At 40.4% G+C, this 18,861-nt stretch overlaps 1 protein-coding gene and 1 pseudogene across 1 annotated transcript in view; one reads left to right on the plus strand and one right to left on the minus strand.

Annotated features, from left to right (window-relative positions):
- Positions 1 to 18,861, plus strand: part of LOC140187851 (uncharacterized) — a 135,572-nt gene that overhangs the window by 10,795 nt on the left and 105,916 nt on the right. Inside the window, exons 2-3 of the mRNA XM_072243648.1 lie at positions 956 to 1,112; positions 3,907 to 3,970. Coding sequence (XP_072099749.1) covers positions 956 to 1,112; positions 3,907 to 3,970 — 221 coding nt within the window. The remainder of the gene's footprint in view (positions 1 to 955; positions 1,113 to 3,906; positions 3,971 to 18,861) is intronic.
- LOC140187926 (U6 spliceosomal RNA) lies at positions 15,839 to 15,937 on the minus strand (annotated as a pseudogene).

Consider the following 18,861-nt stretch of genomic DNA (forward strand, 5'->3'; position numbering starts at 1 on the left):
CTCCTTCTGAAGTCAACAACCAATTCCTTCGTCTTGCTGACGTTGAGGGATAGGTTATTGTCTTCGCACCATGCCACCAGGTTCTTAATATTTAGCATTGCCTAATCTGTTGATTTGCCGTCTTCCATCAGGTCATTTCAATGGATTTGGAATTATGAAGGCTTTCTATTGCACCAAATTTTTAAAAATCACACTGGGGTATCATATGGCTGTGACTTCAACATAGTGACCATGTGCTCTTCCTTAGCTGAAACTAGTGTGCTGGGAACACACACAAAATGCTGGTGGAACGCAGCAGGCCAGGCAGCACCTATAGGAAGAAGTACAGTCGATTTCTCTAACTTCTGTTAATGCATTGATTTCTCTAATTTCCGTTAATGCCCCTCCTCCCCTTCTTACCCCATCCCTAACTTCTTTTTTCTCTCTTTCCCTCTCACAATAACTCCTTGTCTGTTCTCCATCTTCCTCTGGTACTCCCCTTCCCCTTTCTTTCTTCCAAGGCCTTCAATCCTATGATACTCCCCATTCTCCAGTCTTATCCCTTTTGCCAATCAACTTCCCAGCTCTTGGCTTCATCCCTCCCCCTCCTGTCTTCTCCTATCATTTTGGGTCTCTCCCTCCCCCTCCCACTTTCAAATCTTTTACTATCTCTTTTTTCCATTAGTCCTGATGAAGGATCTCGACCTGAAACTTTGACTGAGTCTGGCCTGCTGCATTCCACCAGCATTTTGTGTGTTTTGCTTGAATTTCCAGCATCAGCAGATTTTCTCGTACTAGTGCGCTGGGCTCCACTTCCCTGTATACTATTCTACCACTCCCCATTGGTGCCAGCTGAATTAAAAACTAGCTGAGAAATTATTATTACAATTTTTCATTTGGAGGATTTTTTAATTCCAAGCTTTCATTAGGAAGATTCTTATTTGGAAATTTTAACAATGACTTCTTTACACTACAGGCTTGCCAGCCTAAAATTAGAAACAAGATGGAGGCAAAAGGAAAGAGAACAACAGGAAAGACTTTATGCAGCCAATCAAGCGCAAAGAAGAGAAAATCTACGGATGTATTTCAGAGACTGGATGCTGAGCACAAATGGGAATGTGCTGCTTAGTTTGGTAATGTACTTAGAACAGTCGTATTTACCAGCCGCAAGTTCAGATGAATCTAATCACGACCAAATACTCAATGTTTAAAAAAACAAATGTGATCATCAGGTGCCACCATTTAAACATCACATAATTAGGAACAAATTTTGCTCTACTTTTTCAGAAACAGGGAAATGCTGACCCAATTTTAAAATAGTATTGTCCATACATCATTCTTGGTATGCTGTATTCTGGCCTCAGCTCATCAAGTAAGTGTGCAAGGTGGACCTGATCCCTTCCCCAAGCTTTTACAGAGTAAAAGTTCTTTCCTACCCGCTCAAGTTAGAGAAACAAAGAATGCGAATTAAGGGATGTGATTCCCTGACCTACTTTCTTAGCCAGGCCCTTGAGACAGAGGTTGTTTGGATTCTCCGGTGACTAATAAGGCCAGTGAGGAACCGCAGACTCTTCCACAGATGAGGCAAGAGTTGCGCAACAGCGAGACCATATGGGTTTGTGATGTGCTTCTTCCGTCATCTGTGCTCGGTTTCTATGTGTGCCCGGCATATGGAAAATAGAGCATTACAGCATAGTACAGGCTCTTTAGCCCATGATATTGTGCCAACATTTTAAACTAAGATTTAGTTTAAATCTCAAAACTATTTGAGAACTAAAATCAATCTGATCCTTCCCTCCTACATGGCCCTCCATTTTTTTTTCATCCATCTGCTTGTCCATATAGAACACAGAACATTTAGTTCAGTACAGGTTCTTCAACCCAAGATGTTGTGCCTTTTAATCTTCCCTAAAATCAATCTAACCCTTCCCCCTACATAGCCCTCCATTTTTCTATCATCCTATCTTGGAGTTTCTCAAATGCCACTAATGTATTTGCCTCTCCCACCACCCTGGCAGGGTTCCACACACCAAACACTCTCTGTGTATAGAACCTACCTCTAACATTCCCCCCCCCACCCCGCCGTACTTTCCCCAATCACCTTAAGATCATGCCTGCTCCTATTTGCCATTTCTGCCCTGTGAAAAAGTCTTTGGTTATCCATTTAATCGTTGTCTCTTCTCATCTTGTACACTTCTATCACATCACCTCTCATTCTTCTTCACTCCAACGAGAAAAGCCTGAGGTTGACACAATCCATTTTCAGACCCTTTAGTCCAGGCAGGATACTGGTAAATCTCCTCGGCACCTTCTCTAACAATTCCACATCCTTCCTATAATGAGGCAACTAGAATTGAACACAATATTCTAAGTGTGTTCTAACCAGGGCTTTATGTTCTCATTGTTCTCAATGCCATCCGAAAAGCTCCTTTTCTTTCTGAGTGGCCTTTAGCTGGACATTCCCAGGAGTCAGTGGAGCTGTTGCGATTTTTTTCAAAGTGGGTTTGAGAATATATGGAATCCTTTCCATTGACTGCCTGGTAATCTCTTCCCAAGATAGAGCTCATAACAAAGAGTTTGTTTCTGGGTTCTGACCCACCTGCTGCTTTTGCTTTGATCAATCTCAACTCTGCATTGAAATATCTTTTTGTCATTTTCTTCATGCAGATGCTATCACATCAATAATAATAACAATAATAATAATTGGACAGAGCCAATTCAAATTAACATTTTAAACATTTTTGATTAGATGAGGCTTAATGGGTAAAATAAAATCTATCTGGGAACAAAGGAAAACCGATGTGAAGCTGCCAATGCGATAGATTGAGGAATTGTTAGAATTTTCAGGATCAGAGACAGGACCTCTGATCTAAATTACAGCATTGGACACCCATGGCACGAGAGCACATCCACAATGCCCATCCTGACCAAGAGGCAACAAATTTCCATGGCTTGATACAGAACATGAGCTTTGCAACCCTAGTGACTCCCATCTTGAGGCAAGAGGAGGCAGCATAAACTACAGACCTTCACATCTGTGAATGTAGAACCTGTATCTATCTGCGCCTTTTGAATGGGAATTCTGTGCTGATCACTTTAAGAATACACTGCTCCACTTACATCCTTAGACTTATGTCATGTTTGTATAGATGGGGTTTCTCCCCTGGCAAAAGAAGGCATGGTGAGGAGATATGACAGAAGTGCGTAACATTTTAAAAAGTCTTGACATAGAAGAAAGATAAAAAATAGCAGATGGGTCAAGAGCAAAAGAATGACGATCAAAAGGCAACAAGTGATATTTTAGAATCTGCAGAATAATATTGGAAAGGGCGGGTTCAATTAATGCATTCAAAAAGAAAGTAGGAAATTGAAAGGAGAATATTTTCAGGGCCATGGAGAGAAGTAGTGGAGTGGGACTAGCTCGAACTTCTTTTGCATAATATCAAGCTTTCTGTCATGGTATGATCTCTTAAAAGGGACTTACATTAAAATGCAGTTCATTTCAATACTCCAAAATATTAAATGCAGGTCCCAACTTGAGTCTCGATATTTTTTTGGTGAGTAGCTGAGGGGTTTTAGTATTATACATTCAGTTGCGGTTATTTTATGGCATCATCTTACTGTTTAAACAGGGTTTTTGCAAGAACATCTGAAATAAGATGTTTTTAAAGATAGGACTTAAACCATGATTTCTCATAATTGCTTATCAAATCTACTTACTAGGGTTTCCAGTTAAATGTTTTTTAGACAATGAAAGCTACATTTGATTGATGGCAAATGAGTGAGTGAATGACTAGAACTCAGAATCTAAAGGCTCATTCTATTTCCTTTGATTTAAAGGGTTGAGACAAAACTAGTAGATAACTAAAAGTAAATATAGGATTAAAACAAAATAAATAGTTACTAACTTTTCTATCTCCTTTCTAGGCTCAAAGTGTTTTGGTTTCCTTTTCAGAGGCTTTTGCTGATTACCTATTTGAAACATTTGAAGGTAAGATCACAGTCATGCACCTATAAAAAATAAATGGTCATTTCAATTTATTTTAATCCCTTTATAGTTCCTCTCTGATCAAAGCTGACTTTTGTTGAGGGCAAACTTGCAGAAGTCATCTTGCACCTTACCCACATTATGCTTTGTAACTTCAAAACATTAAACTAATTGAAAGGAAAACACAGAACTGGGAATCATGTGTCCTTAGTTTTGTTTTACTTTGAGTGAGGCAGGCATATGATGTTTGCCATTCACGTACTTTTACTTATAACCAGTAACGAGTTATATAAACAACAAAGAATGGTTAATCAAGCAATATATTTACAATATCATTCAAATATCACTGAGATATTAAATACACTACAATCTGCAATCATTATGTCAGTATATGGCATGGAAGGCATGAAGGCTCCCATCTGGTTTTCCAACTGGATGACCTTCATTTGTTATAAACATGAGAAAGTCTGCAGCTGTTGGAAATCCAAAGCTGCACACTCAAAATTCTGGAGGAACTAAGCAGGTCAGGCAGCATCTATGGAAATGAATAAACAGTTGATGTTTTGGGCTGAGACCCTTCTTCAGGACTGGAAAGGAAGGGGAAGACGCCAGAATGAAAAGGATGGCGGGAGGGGAAGGAGGCTGGCTAGAAGGTGATAGGTGAAGTCAAATGGGTGGGAATGGTTAGAGTCAGGAGAAGGAGGAATTTGATAGGAGAGAAGAGTGGACCATAGGAGAAAGGGAAGGAGGAAGGATACCAGGGGAGGTGATAGGTAGGTGAGAAAAGGTAAAAGGCCAGAGTGGGGAATAGTTGAAGAAGGGAGGGGAAAAATTTACCAGAAGGAGAAACTGATATTCCTGCCATCAGGTTGGAGGCTACCCAGACAGAATATAAAGTGTTGCTCCTTCACTTTCTACTTTTCCTGGGATTACATTTGATTCCCTATTGAAATTTGCTAATATCTGGGATATTTAGTTCAATGCAGGTAGTCATCTGACCCACTACTAATGTGAGAAGCGGTGTTCAAACAGGCTTCAGTTGTCTTTTTTAACTATCTTGGATAATTTATGTATAAATTACATTTGTGGCGTTGTCTGAATCTACTTCAATCTGATGCTATTGCAAGCATGCTTTTTCATTGAAATGTACTTCACCGGGCCGGCTGGTGGCGCAATGACATCAGCGCCGGACTCTGGAACGGAGGTGCCTGGGTTCGGACCCAGTCGGAGCTGCTCCCGAGTACGCTTTCCATCCGTGCCGGGTTGAGTGTCGAGATCGCAACTTGACCTCATAAAATAAAAAAAGGGAAAAATACTGCGAAATGTGTGTGAGGAGTGGCGCACCACACAGTCTCTCTCTCTCTCGCTCCGCGCCAGTGAAGGCATGAAAAAGACATTGTCCTGTCAACATCGCACACGCACGGACGCACGCACGCAGACGCACATGCCAAAAAAAAAATAAATGTTCTTCACCATACTTGTGCAAGTAACAATAAATTCAACCCGACTTGTCTTGACAGTACTCTTGAGAATTTGGCATTCAGCAACAATAAAAATTAGATGTGTAATTTCAACCTAAAGAAAATCTCAAACTTTCTGCAAAATAGTAGTGTATTATATAAAAAAAATCATTTGAACTTTTCCACTTCCCTTATGAAATTAACTTCCCCCCCGTCGTTATTTAGTGCTCACCCTGAGACACATACTGTAACCTGATCTTGACCCAGTGCTGCTGTTAGTATGCTTTTGTTTTGAGGGAACTATATTTCAGAATAATTCTTAGGGTAGCAGGCATATTGACTGCAAAGAATAATTTTTACTTTAAGTGCATTCAGCTAATGATGTTATATTCTGTCTTTGAAAGTAATATTTCATGTGGTGATACTTTCAAATTCATGTTCTTTTATCTGGTTGGTAGCAGGTGGCCTAGAAATTTGTCCGCACCATTTTTCAAGCATTAAACCAGTGTATGTAATCACGTTAATGATATTGCTAGAAGTATTTTTTTAAATAATGAAAAATTGGTTTGCAGCAGTTGCAAGGAGTCCGTCGTGTCTAAGGAGCAGCTTGCCTCAGGGTTTTTTGTGGCACCATTCCTCACAGCTGACCTCAGGGTCACATCATAATACAATCAACATCTTTACAGCTACTGGAGGGTATGGACTGTGAATCAACACACGTTGCAGTGATGGGAAGGTTATGCCACAGCCTTAATGGGAACTAATGCATCTGACCTGGTCTCTGATGAACAGCATATGAAGGAGCAGCTTCCTTCATTCAGATTCTAAAAGATAAAAATTAGCTTTATTTGTCATGTGTACAAAGATACATCAAAATGTACAGTGAATTGCGTCATTTTGTGTCAACAACCAACACAGTCAGAGGACTGTGCTGGGGGCAGCTGACAAATGTCGCCATGCTTCGAGTGCCAACATAGCATGCCCGCTACTTACTAACCCTAACCCATACATCCTTGGAAGGTGGGGAGAAACCCAAGTGGTCACAGGGAGAACATACAAACTCCTTACAGACGACAGGAGGAATTGAACCCCAATCGATTTTACAGCTGGCGTTGTAAAGGATTGTGCTATCTTGGCGCCCACCCCATTCATATATTTGGACTGGAGATGAAAAAAATCTTGATCAATGGCTTTTCTCCCCGAAGAATAGATTATTTTGCAATCTCAAATGCTGAAGATGTGATAGGCTGAGAACTGGGGTTTCCAAAGGGATGTTGTAAACTTATTAGAAGATAAGAGGTGTTGGATGATAAGCAGAGAGAACAAGCAGCTGCTGGTTTTGGCAACTCTGTGTTTCATGTCTGAGTGGTTAGAATAACTGAGCATGGGGAAGATTGGACTCTGTTAATCTTGATTCAGTGCCAGCTAATGGAAGCTCCAGCTGCAACCAAGTGGGACAAAAACAAGCTGTTTGCTTCCTGCAGGGTGATTTTCAGGAAATACCCTTACTCGATATCTCAACCCTTTCCTCTTGCCTTTTCATTCCCCACACCCCCACTCATTTGCCAAAGGCAAATTTAATTTTGTGAAGTCAGGAAATAAATACATGGGAAAGGACGAAGTCTGACCTCTTCAAATTTATCAGCGTTCTTTTATTTAAACAGCTCTGAGGTTTTCACCCTTAATCACTGTGCCTAGAAGTTTATATCACATATTAATTAATTTAAGCAAAGTTCTTCCTTTTTCCTTTCAAGATATTGTTTTTCCTCTTTCTCAAACTTTAATTCTTGCCCAGTTTACATTGGAGTAAGTTTGTGGTTTTTCTATACTGATTAATGGCTGTGAGATTAGGCTCTAGAGCTACAAGTACTAACCTGTACATAACGCATGGGCACGCACTTTCATCTCAGTTTATTCTGTCTATTGTATTTGGAAGACCATCAGTTCATATGTACCTTGTATTTCAGAAGCTTGCTCAACAGGTGGGTTGGACATCACCCTTTGTGCAAATGATTTGATATGACTTACTTACTTGCCCGTTACACCACTGGCATTAACCTGGGCAGCAATGAAGGTCCTCTGTCTCTGTCTGCCCATATATTCACACACAGATATAGAAGTATTCCTCAATGCTATTTCCATAACAATTTTTTTACTAGTCAGGATTGTTAGCCTTGAGCTGAACCCCTGAACCTGGAGGACCGATGGACCGCTCTGAGTCTGACCTCTACCCTTTGACCTGTTTGGCATGGGTGACCCTACCAAGACCCAAAGCACTAGCCCCTGACTCCAACCAACATAGTCCTCCAGGCCATTGAGGCACGCAAGCCTCCAAATCATAACAAGATTGTGCTCCTCTTGGAGGTTACTTGACATCAGCTCTACCAAATTAACCTTTGAAAATCCATTATGTTTTATGCAAGCTTGGAGAACCCAGTAAGGATCCCTCTCTGTTGTACCTAAAGGCATTGTTACTTACTTGCTGGTGCTGATTAGAGGAGAGAATTGGAGGTGAAGAATTCCTGGCATTTGGCGTCTTATAATTTTTGCATTTTGAGAACACTTTGAGGCCTAGCGTTTGCAGTCCCATCAGAGGTGAGTCTGGATTCGAGGCCTGGTATTTGGTGATTGGCAGGTCCTGTGGTTGATGCCGAGGATTGAGCTCCGAAGGTCAAATCGAAAGTGCAGAAGTCAAAGCCCTTTGGCCAGAGTCCTGGGTCTGCAAATCTCTGTAAGTCCTATGGGGTGGTCAAAGGCCCCGTGTCCAAGTCCACATGAGGCTGAAGGCAGAAGAATATGGACTGTCTTGGGATTAGAGGTCTGTTTATGTGGGAGGGAGGAAGATAGCTTGATTTGCTGTTCTTTTGCTGCATGGTGTGTTCTGTTCTTGTGCTTTGTTATGTTCTGTGTTGCTGCATCTAGCATGTGGGCATGCTACATTGGTGCTGGAATGTGTGGGCAACACTTGCAGGCTGCCCCCAGCAGAATTGTATGTTTCAACATTCACATGATAAATAAAACTCAATCTTGAATTTTGGTGCTGAGGATAAACTTGAACCTAATGTGTTGCCATTGGTTTGGACAGTTTTGTTAGTGACTTTTTTTAAAATCATACAACACAACAAAGAAATAGAGCAGGGTTAACTGCAAGAGAAGATGAATTGGGTATGGTGGAAAGAAGAGATTTCTACCAAAGAATGCTTTTGGTTGTAGGTCTCCGGTATCCACAGAGCAGGAAGAACATTCAATCACATGCTACACATCATCCAGATAGACTGGGCAGGACAACAATAGTTTTAAAAGGCAAAGGGAACAATTATTACAATCAATAACTTTAACTCTGCCTGGGCGGCAGCCTCTGTGTTAATGGCTCACTGTACTGCTCTATTACTTACCCTTTCCTCCACACTTGTCATCACAACCTGTATTCCGAGTACCCAACAATACTGTCAGAGTCAGATTTCCTTTGCAGGCTTTGTGTGATTAAGTCTTTAACATTCTTTAAGATCTCATTACAAAAGAAAAAAAAGGTGAGATTCAGTTTCCACAACAGAGATTGTGCTAAACCAAGAGCCCCTTCTCTGCTCCACCCTCCTGTACTGCGATGCGTCACTAAGTTGGTGCAGATCTACTGAATTTGCCTATAGTGAGCACACAATCTATAGAAATGATTAACCGGGTTAACTACATCACTTAGAAGAGAGTTCACTTCCTGGTTATGCAACTTATTTGACCTCTTTGCAAACGTTCATTCTACAGGTAATTATTCTGCTGAAAAATGATAACAGCTTCAGTATTGCTGTAAAATTCAATGACATATTGAATGGATAGAGAATGACAAGATTATGTTGACCAAAATTGTTGTACTAGTTCAGGAGAGAAGTGAAAATGATTTTAGAATACAGGCCATCCCCAGGTTAACAACAGGGTTCTGTTCCTAAGAACTATTGATAATCCGAAAGGAACATGAGTTAGAAGAGAATACAAATGGTGTCTGGGAGAAAATCGCTGAAAGAGCTGAGGTAGCAGAGTGAGTAAACGCAGGTAGAGTGGCTCCTGGCCAGAGTCACTGACCCAGGGAGTTAGTGAGTCTGAGTCTATCCAGTGCTCCCAGCTGTTTGACCCAGCCCCCGATTGTCGAGGATCTGGAGGTCCACAGAGACGTGAGGGCGGCAGAGATGAGAGAAGGCATACAGAAGATGCAAACAGCCCCTCAGCAGCAGTCAAGTCCTTCCCCACCCATCCCGCTGGTCTCCCAAACTCCGGTTCATGTGTACAGGATGTCATTTACCACCTGGGGAGGACCTGTAGCAGAAGAGAGAGATAAAATAAATCCAGTTATCATCCATTGTATGAATTTGAGATGAAAGAAAAACATGGAATGAGGGGAAAGATAAAATACTAATAAAGTGCGTTTGCTAAAAGTACTACACCGGCTTGATGCAATCCACCATAAAAAAGCACAGAATGGACTCTGAATTTAAATATCCAAAATAATCAGATAATCTGCAGTCTAGTATCAGGAAGCAGCAGATGGTTGCAAACAGGCCACAAGTAACTCATTGTGGGAGAACGGGTGCTCCGTTTACTGAAGTGGTTGTGTGTTTTCAATGCAACTTCTGTATCACACTCACAAGATGCATGAGCACCATGTTTCAGTGGCTCAAATCTTTAAGATTTAGATTTTGGCTTGAAATCCAAGAAAATTCCTTTCAATAAAGTTATGCATGCATCAATGCTGAAGAAATTATCTTTCACACTTTCTTCTAATATTAATGTCAATCATGCTGTTGACAAGTATGGCTCATGCTCTTCGAATACAATTTCACATTCACATGTTGATGCTCACTCTCAGTTGCTCTAAATCCCTGCGAGAAGGAAATTGATGGCTTAGTTATTCTGCTCTTCTCCAGGATTCAAAATCAAGTCCCATTGATGACGCTGGTTGTATGTGTTTTTCAAATAACATGCACTAACTGGCCACTTCATTATGTATGTCCTGTACCTAATAATTAGCCACTGAATGTATGTCCGTGGTCTTCTGCTGCTGTAGCCCATTTACTTCAAGGCTCAACAAAATGCTTTTCTCCACACAACTGTTGCAATGTGTGGTTATTTGAGTTACTGTTGCCTTTCTGTCAGCTGGAACTAGTCTGGCCAATCTCCTCTGATGTCCCTCATTAACAAGGCGTTTTTCACCCACAGAACCGCCACTCAGTGGATGTTTTATGTTTTTTGCTCTATTTTCTATAAACTCTAGAAACTGATGCATGTGAAAATCCCAGGAGTGCAGCAGTGTCTGAGATGCTCACCAGCAATACAGAAGCTGGTGACAGTTTCTCTGACCCATTGGCCTTCCCCATGTTCATTCACTCAGTGGCCACTTTATTAGTTAAAGGAGTGGTACCTGGTGTGAGCTTATGCTGCTGTGACCCTTCCGCTTCAAGGTTCGATGTGTTGTGCATTCAGAAATGTTCTTCCGCACACACTGTTGTGGTTATTTGAGTTACTGTTGCCTTCCTATCAGCTTAAATTTCTGACCTCTCTCATTATGAAGGTGTTTTTGCCCACAGAACTACTATTCAATGGAAGATTTTTTTTTTGTTTTTTGCACCATTCTCTGTTAACCGTAGAGATTGTTGTGTGTGAAAATCCAAGGAGATTGGCAATTTCTGAGATACACAAACCACCCTGTCTGGCACCAACAATCATTCCACTGTCAATGTCATTTAGATCACATTATTTCCCATTCAGACGTTTGGTGTGAACAGCATCTGAGTCTACATGCTTTTATGCATTGAGTTACAGCTACTTGATTGGCTGATTAGATAATTACATTAATGAGCAGGTGTACAGGTCTACCTAATAAAGTGCCCACTGAGAGTATACCTCTGACCTCTGAACTACAAAAAGACAAATTGACTATTATCTTGAATTCTATGAAAAATGGCAGGAATTGTTTTAATTTTAGCTATGTTCAATTCTGAAAATTAGACTACTCATAAGCATATTTAGTTTTGCATTTTAGTTGACTCATTGCAATGTCACACATAATAATAATGCAAAATCATGATGTTTTCACTTGGCATACTTCTCAGCTTTTCTAAGTGAGATTGAATGGGTAAAGTATGTATTTAGAGAAATTCAGTGCTGTGAACTCACACTTTCAAAAAAACCCGCTTGAAGTTTTCTTGAGAGAAAATAGATGAAAGCCCGTCACTTTTGACAAAGGCATACTGGTTAATAAAAAGCAAGAGAAAATCTGCAGATGCCGGAGTTCCAAGCAACACATAAAATGTGCTGCATCCCTCCAGCATTTTGCGTGTGTTGGTCAATCAAACACCACACCCCTGTAAATGAAACTTTTTGTATGCAGTGCATATCTTAGTTTGTTTCCAGGAATATATTTCAGTTTATCCACAATTTATGCACCTAATTATATATTAATGGCATACAGTATATGGCTATAAGAATTTTAGCTAAAAATAATTACTGTGCCATATCTTTCATTCCAGTCCTAATTAACAGTGTGGTTGTCTGCTTCTGTGTATTTCAACATAGATGTGAGATATGACAAGGAATTGGAAGAGATAGATACAACAGGAAAAATGTTAAATGAAGAAGAATTTGTAGAGGTAGGAATTACTATAGATCTCTGAGTCTATCTACGCAATTGCAGTTCAGCTCATTCTCCAATGCAGGGGTTCCCAACCTTTTTTATGCCATGGATCCCTACCATTAACCTAGGGGTCCATAGACCCCAGGTTGGGAACCCCTGCTCTAGTGTAACATATATCATCCATACAGCTAGGATTTGGTCAATTTATTTTTAACCTACTGGAAGTAATAGCAAACTTGGAACCAGAACTGTTGCTAAATAATTAATGTTCTTATAAACTCTATTTCAATATTTGCTGCTTATTTCTGTCACAATTTTCCAGTATGCCTGTAGAATATTTTGGTATCCTACTCCACATTTATTCTTTCTGAGAAGGCTGGATCGAATTGAAAATGTTCATACATTATTGATATTGTATGTTGTTTTTTTTCTCCTGTTGTAGATAAGGTATTATTTTTGATGTCTACTTACGAGGTAGAATGAAAGTGGTTGAAATTTATGATTAGCAGTCAATTTTCTGTTGCATTACACATGTGGCCATTTCAGAAACAGAATCAGATTTAATATCATTGACTTATGTCGAGAAATGTATTGTTGTGCAGCAGCAGTACATTGCAATACATAACAATAAAAACTGTATATTACGGTAAGAAGTATATATATTTATTTAAAACGTTAAATTTAGTAAGTAGTGCAAAAACAGGAAAAAAGATTAGTGTTTATGGCAAATGTAGTGAGGCAGAGGGGAAGAAGATATTTCTGAATCAAAGACAAGAAAATCTACAGATGATGGAAGTCCAAGCAACACACACAAAATGTTGGAGGAACTTATCAGGCCAGGCAGCATCTATGAAAAAGAGTAAACGATCGATGTTCCCATGATTGCGCTTGTTCCCCTCAGCTGAACTCCTGATAAAGATTACGAATTGCTTCAGCCTCGCATTGATTTCTGCAGTGCTCCAATGGTCACCAATACCATGCATTCTGATTTTGATTAACGATCACCCGAGTGGCACTTTGTGGAAGATCTTCTGAAAATCAAATCCACCACATGAACTGGTTTGTCTTTATTTATTCTGCAAGTTACAAATTCAAAAATCAATTTTGACTTTTCTCAATCCCATAACTGGTTTACAAGTCCCCATTTCCATAAAAAAAAAGATTCGAGCATTTTCCCTATACATTTCCAGCCTTTCCAGGCTATAGCTCTATTTTCACTCACTCCCTCCTTTTCTAAATGGTGAGGCAACATCTACCACCCTCTAACCTCTGGGAATTGTTCCAAGGTTCTTGGAATTTTGGAAGGTAAAAACTGGTGGATCTTATCTCTAACCCCATCTGTTTTAAGATCTAAGGATAGAGGAAACATGGACCTCAGAGCCTTACTACAGTCTATTAATTGTTTTTGAAAATAATCCCAATTTCTTTGAGCTACTTATTTGTTGTACACCAGTCATCCTCCATTATTTCCAGATGTTCTGTAACTGGTATTTGGTTTATATATGATAATTGTTCATTATTGTCACATGTACCATGATACAGTGGAAAGCTTTTGTTTGCATGCCTGCTGAACAGATCATACCATATATAAATACACTGAAGTCGTATAAAAGGGAAAAAAACAGAATACAGAAATATTGTGTTACAGTTACAGAGAAAATGCATTGCAGATAGACAAATGAAATGCAAGGGCCACAATGAGGTAGATTAAGAGATCAAAATTCCTTCTTTATTTGACAAGTGGTCCATTCAAGAATTGGGTAATAGTGGGTTCAGTGTTGTCCTTAAGCCAGTTGCTACATGTTCTCAAGTTTATGTCCAAATGGGAGGAGGGAGTAGAAGATTGGGAGGGGCTTTGCTGATGTTGGCTGCTTTCCCAAGGCAGTGGAGAGTGTGGACAGAATCAATTGAGGGGAGGTAAGATTGAGTGAGGAACAGGGCTGGGTTCACAACCCTGCAATGTCTTGCAGTCATGGGTAGAGCAAGTCCTAATACCAAGCTATGATACTTCCAAGTAGGATGATGATGCATCACTAAAAATTGGTGAGGGCGATCTGTATCTTCTTCTGGAAAAATAGATAAAATATTGACTTAATTTTGCCCCATTTCTTATTCCCTAATATCACTTCACCAAAAAACATTTACAGGTAGACTCTGTTTTCACATTTCTCACTGGATTGTCCTATATTCTACTTTCTTTTTCTTTATCAATTCCTTTAGACCCTGAAGTTTAGAATTATAGACTCATAAAAAAGTACAAAAACAGGCCCTTTGGCCTATCAAGTCTGTGCCGAACCATCTAAACTGCCTAACTCCATTGACCTGCACCGGGAACCACAGCTCTCCATACCCTTACCGTCCACGTACCTATCCAAACTTCTCTTAAATATTGAAATCGAGCTCGCATGCACCACTTGCACTGGGATCTCATTCCACAATCTCACGACCCTCTGAGTGAAGAGGTATCCCCTAATGTTCCCCTTAAACTTTTCACCTTTCACCCATACCCCATGACGTCTAGTTGCAGTCCCACCCAACCTGAATTCTGAAAATTTCCCACTCTTCAGTTGTTCTGCTGTTCTTGGCAATATTATAAACTTTTTCCTTTGAACTAATATTATCTTTAACTTCTCTTGATAACCACAGCCAGACCACTTTCCAAGCTGGTTGTTTATTATCATACTTAAAGAAATACATTCTACTTGGAATCTATGTATTGATTTAATTTTGATCGGAGGTCCAGAAGTTGAAGCCCGGTAACTGAAAACTGGAGCCTGGAGGCTGGAGGTTGGAGACTGGAGGCCTATCATGGAGTTGGAGCACTGTTCATGTGTGTGGGTGGATGAGTGGAAGAGAGGAAGTGGACTTGTTTTACTGGTGTGGTTTTGTTGCTTGTTGTGTTTTGCTGTGATCTGTATCATTCGGCCAAATATTGCAGGCATGCTATGTTGGCTTCAGAATTTGTGGTGACTCTTGTGGACTGCCCCCAGTATAACCCTAGACGTTTCATTGTTAACACAAAACAACATATTTCACGTGATAAATAATTCTGAATCTGAACATGTGAATCTTGTCACTTGAGTTGGCAGAGGAGAAAGCAAGGAACAGAAGTTTAAGAGAGCAGTTGTCAGCAATAACAAGAAATCAGAGGTTACCTTTGCTATCCAGGAAAGACCTGGAAGAGTGGGCAGCTACAGCACTGTACTGCTGCTGCAAAACAACAAATTCCTGTCATAGTGACATTAAGCCTTATTCTGATTCTGATTCTATGTAGTCCAGTCAGCTGTGACAGTGAATGCCCCCCACCTTTATTCATACCTGCATGAACTGAACTTATGGAGCTGAGGTGACAGTGGTGACTGATGGAGTGGCCAATGTAAGATTTAATGGGAGCTAGAATGCCGAAGGTGGAAATCAGATAGAGTTTAGCATCTTAGTTGCTGCAGAAATGTTAAAGATTAAAGATCTTATAGATTAGCTTAATTTTGTCTCTTGAACGTCAATACATACAGCGAAATGCACTGTTTGCATCAAATCAAATAAACGAGGATCGTGCTCAGCAGCCCACAAGGGTCACTGCACTTCTAACACCAACATAGCATGCCCCCAACTTACTATTCCTAACCGTACATCCTTGGAATATGGAGGAAACTGGAGCACCTGGACGAAACCCACAGGGTCATGGGGAAAATGTGCAAACTCCTTCCAGACAGTGGTGGGACTCGAACCCTGATCATACAGCTGGTGCCATATAATGTCACGTTAACTGCTGTGCCAGCTTTTCCTCCAATAACAAATATGTAATGCTTCATAAATTTCTCTGCCATCCTTGCACAGGGGCCATGTTAATCTTCTCGGTATCGCTTCGATTATAATGTACAGCACTGTGCAAAAATATGAGGCACAGATATATAGCTAGTGTGCCTGAGACATTTGCACAGTACTATACTTATCAATGTGGAGTGGAGAGCAATTTTGTAAATATGGCAGGAACAAAGGATGTTGGGAATGGCAAGGGTGGAGCGCTGTTGGACAGGTGGCAGAGAGAGAGTGCCAAGGGCGGGGGTTAGTGTGGGTGTAGACACAGCCAGCCTGGAGACACCAGACAATGTCATTTGATTCCAAACAACTGGTTTATTAATCATTACAGAATGTTTCTGTGGTGCTTCCTGCTCCCTCCCCTCTCTGTTCCCCTTTTCCCAACCATGATTCCCCACTCCCTGCCCTCTTACCACTCTCACTCCACAATAGAGACCCGTATCAGAATCATATCTATCATCACTTACATATGCCATGAAATGTGCTTTTTTTGCAGCAGTACAGTGCAATATATAAGATTACTATAGTACTATGCAAATATGTCTTAGACACCCTAGCTATATGTATGTGCCTAAGACTTTTGCCCGGTACAAAGGGAGTAAATGTTGCCACATGTGGAGGGTCCAAGAAAATTGAGTACATCAGACAGTTTGAAACTGTGCTGGGAAAGAAGTTTTTTCTGAGGGAGATGCAAAAGATTTAGGAAGAGAAAGAGTGAAGATGGTAGAAAGCGAGTCAAGAAAATAGTCACAGATGACACCACCTGTTAAGACAATGGTCATTATGATATTTTGTGATGGCAAAACAAAGGCAGATGACCATGTAAGTAGATGGGTTGTGGAGAAAAGTTAAGTGAGGTTAGAAGGCAATGAAGTTAGAGGATTGAGAGCAAAGTGATTTGAGAAGGTGATGAAATCGCCTTGTAGGAGAGAACTCAGTAAGTACAGAGGTTGAACAGCAGTGAGGAGCTTTATGTTATTTGGATAGGTGGTTGAATGGCTTTTTTTCTACATTGTATGATTTAACAGTTCTCTGTTGCAATAGCCTCACACAACAATAGCACTCTTTCCACGTGCACAGTGGTGAACATTGGGTTGCTGACTTAAAGCTGCTGATGTGTGAAGTTTTTGGCCTAGGCATCAGCTGGATAATGAGAGAGAATGGAAGGAAAGAGCTTCGGATTTAGGCAAGGAGGGATTCTAGAGGAAACAGGAAGCTGAACCAGGTTTGTCTGAAAGTGTTTGCTGTCCACTCCGCAGGAATATCAATATATTTAACGGATTTACTTTTTAATACAATCTACTTCAAATAAGATTGGAGAATTGTCAATGCCACTGTGTCTTAGGAAACATTGGCTTATGTAAGTTGCTTTTGAGCCATGTAATGAGACAAAACTGAAATTTGAAGAAAGTCTTTTTGGAAATGTGATAACAATTTGAAATGAAACAATGAAAGTAAAAAACCACCTAGAATCAATGTACTTAACCAACAAATATAGGTAAATTTGATTGTTATTTTAAAAAGTCACAAAAATGTTCTGCCATGAGAGCATCCTACATCCTTTTGATACCTTTGACAAAACAGATCTAGGAGCTACTTATGAGCCAAATTTAAGGGAACAAATGATACCTTAAAGATAAGCTGAGGCAAGTTATGAAATTTGAAAGAATCATAACATTTAATTACAGCAATTTAGCTTTCTGAAACTAATGTTTATTTTACATGGTTGTAATTGCTCTCTCTGCAACTTTATGATATAATGTGTACTGCTGATTTGTAACAGTCAAGAAAGGATGTGGGTTTTCCTGGCAGAACCAGCATTTACAACTGTCTTTAATGTCCTTGAGAACAAGGTGATGTGAGCAACTTGCTGAACCATTGCAGTGAAAATTCTCTCAATCTGCCACGAGATGAGGAGTCCCAGGATTATAACCTGCCGATGGTGAAAGAATAGTAAAATGGACTTGAGATGGAACTGACGACTGACAGGATACACAGGCAGCTGCTGCCCTTGTCCTTCTGGACTGTAGGATCGACAGGTTTGGGAAATGCTGTCGGTGAAGCCTTGCTCTACTCTAGTTGATGTTTGCAGATGGTACAAGAAAGAGCCATTGCATGCTAGTGGTGGATGAGGTGAATGATTAATCTGGGAAATGGGGTGAAATCATAGTCACAGAACACCACAGCACAAAAACAGGCCCTTCAGCCCATCAAAAATCTGCAGTTCTTTTCATTTGAGGCCTGGCAATGCAAGAGCTGGATCATAACTCTATGCATTGGATGATAATCAATAGTCAAATTTTCACTTTCATGACTTCTATGAAAATAAAAGACCATGACAGAGTTAAAGTGTTCAATCAATTCAACAGAACAAGTTAAACACTGATTAAAGAGTCATAGACTCATACTTAGAGCACTACAGCAGAGAAACAAATTCTTCAGCCTAACTAGTCCATGCTGAATTGTTATTCTGTCTGGACTCATCGACCCACACCTGGACCGTAGCCCTCCATAACGCTCCCATTTATGTACTTATCCAGACGTCTCTTGAGTGTTGCAATTGAACCTGCACCCACACTCCACACTCTCATGGCCCTCCAGGTGAAGAAGCTCCACCCCCCCCCAGGTTCACTTTAAATGTTTAATTTTCATCTTTCACCCCAAACCAATTACTTCTAGTTCTAGACACACCCAGCCACAGGGTGAAAAACCTGCAGGTTGTTACCCTACCTATACCCCTCGTCATTTTGTACCCCTCTATAAGATCTCCCCTCATTCTCCTATGCTAGAGAGAATAAAGTCCTACGTTATTCAACTTTTCCCTATAGCTCATGTGAGTTGCTTTTTCCTCAACGTTCTTCATTGAGGCTCTGTTCAAACTGGCAGGAGGAAGACAGTCCAATCAATGCACTCCTACTTTGCGCCTTTATCAACCAGAATTCTGAAGATTGAACAGTGTTTCATGTCCATGCAGGATAGCTTCTTCTAAAAACAAT

Source organism: Mobula birostris, chromosome 25, assembly GCF_030028105.1.
Source record: "Mobula birostris isolate sMobBir1 chromosome 25, sMobBir1.hap1, whole genome shotgun sequence".
NCBI classification, from domain to species: Eukaryota; Metazoa; Chordata; class Chondrichthyes; order Myliobatiformes; family Myliobatidae; genus Mobula; species Mobula birostris.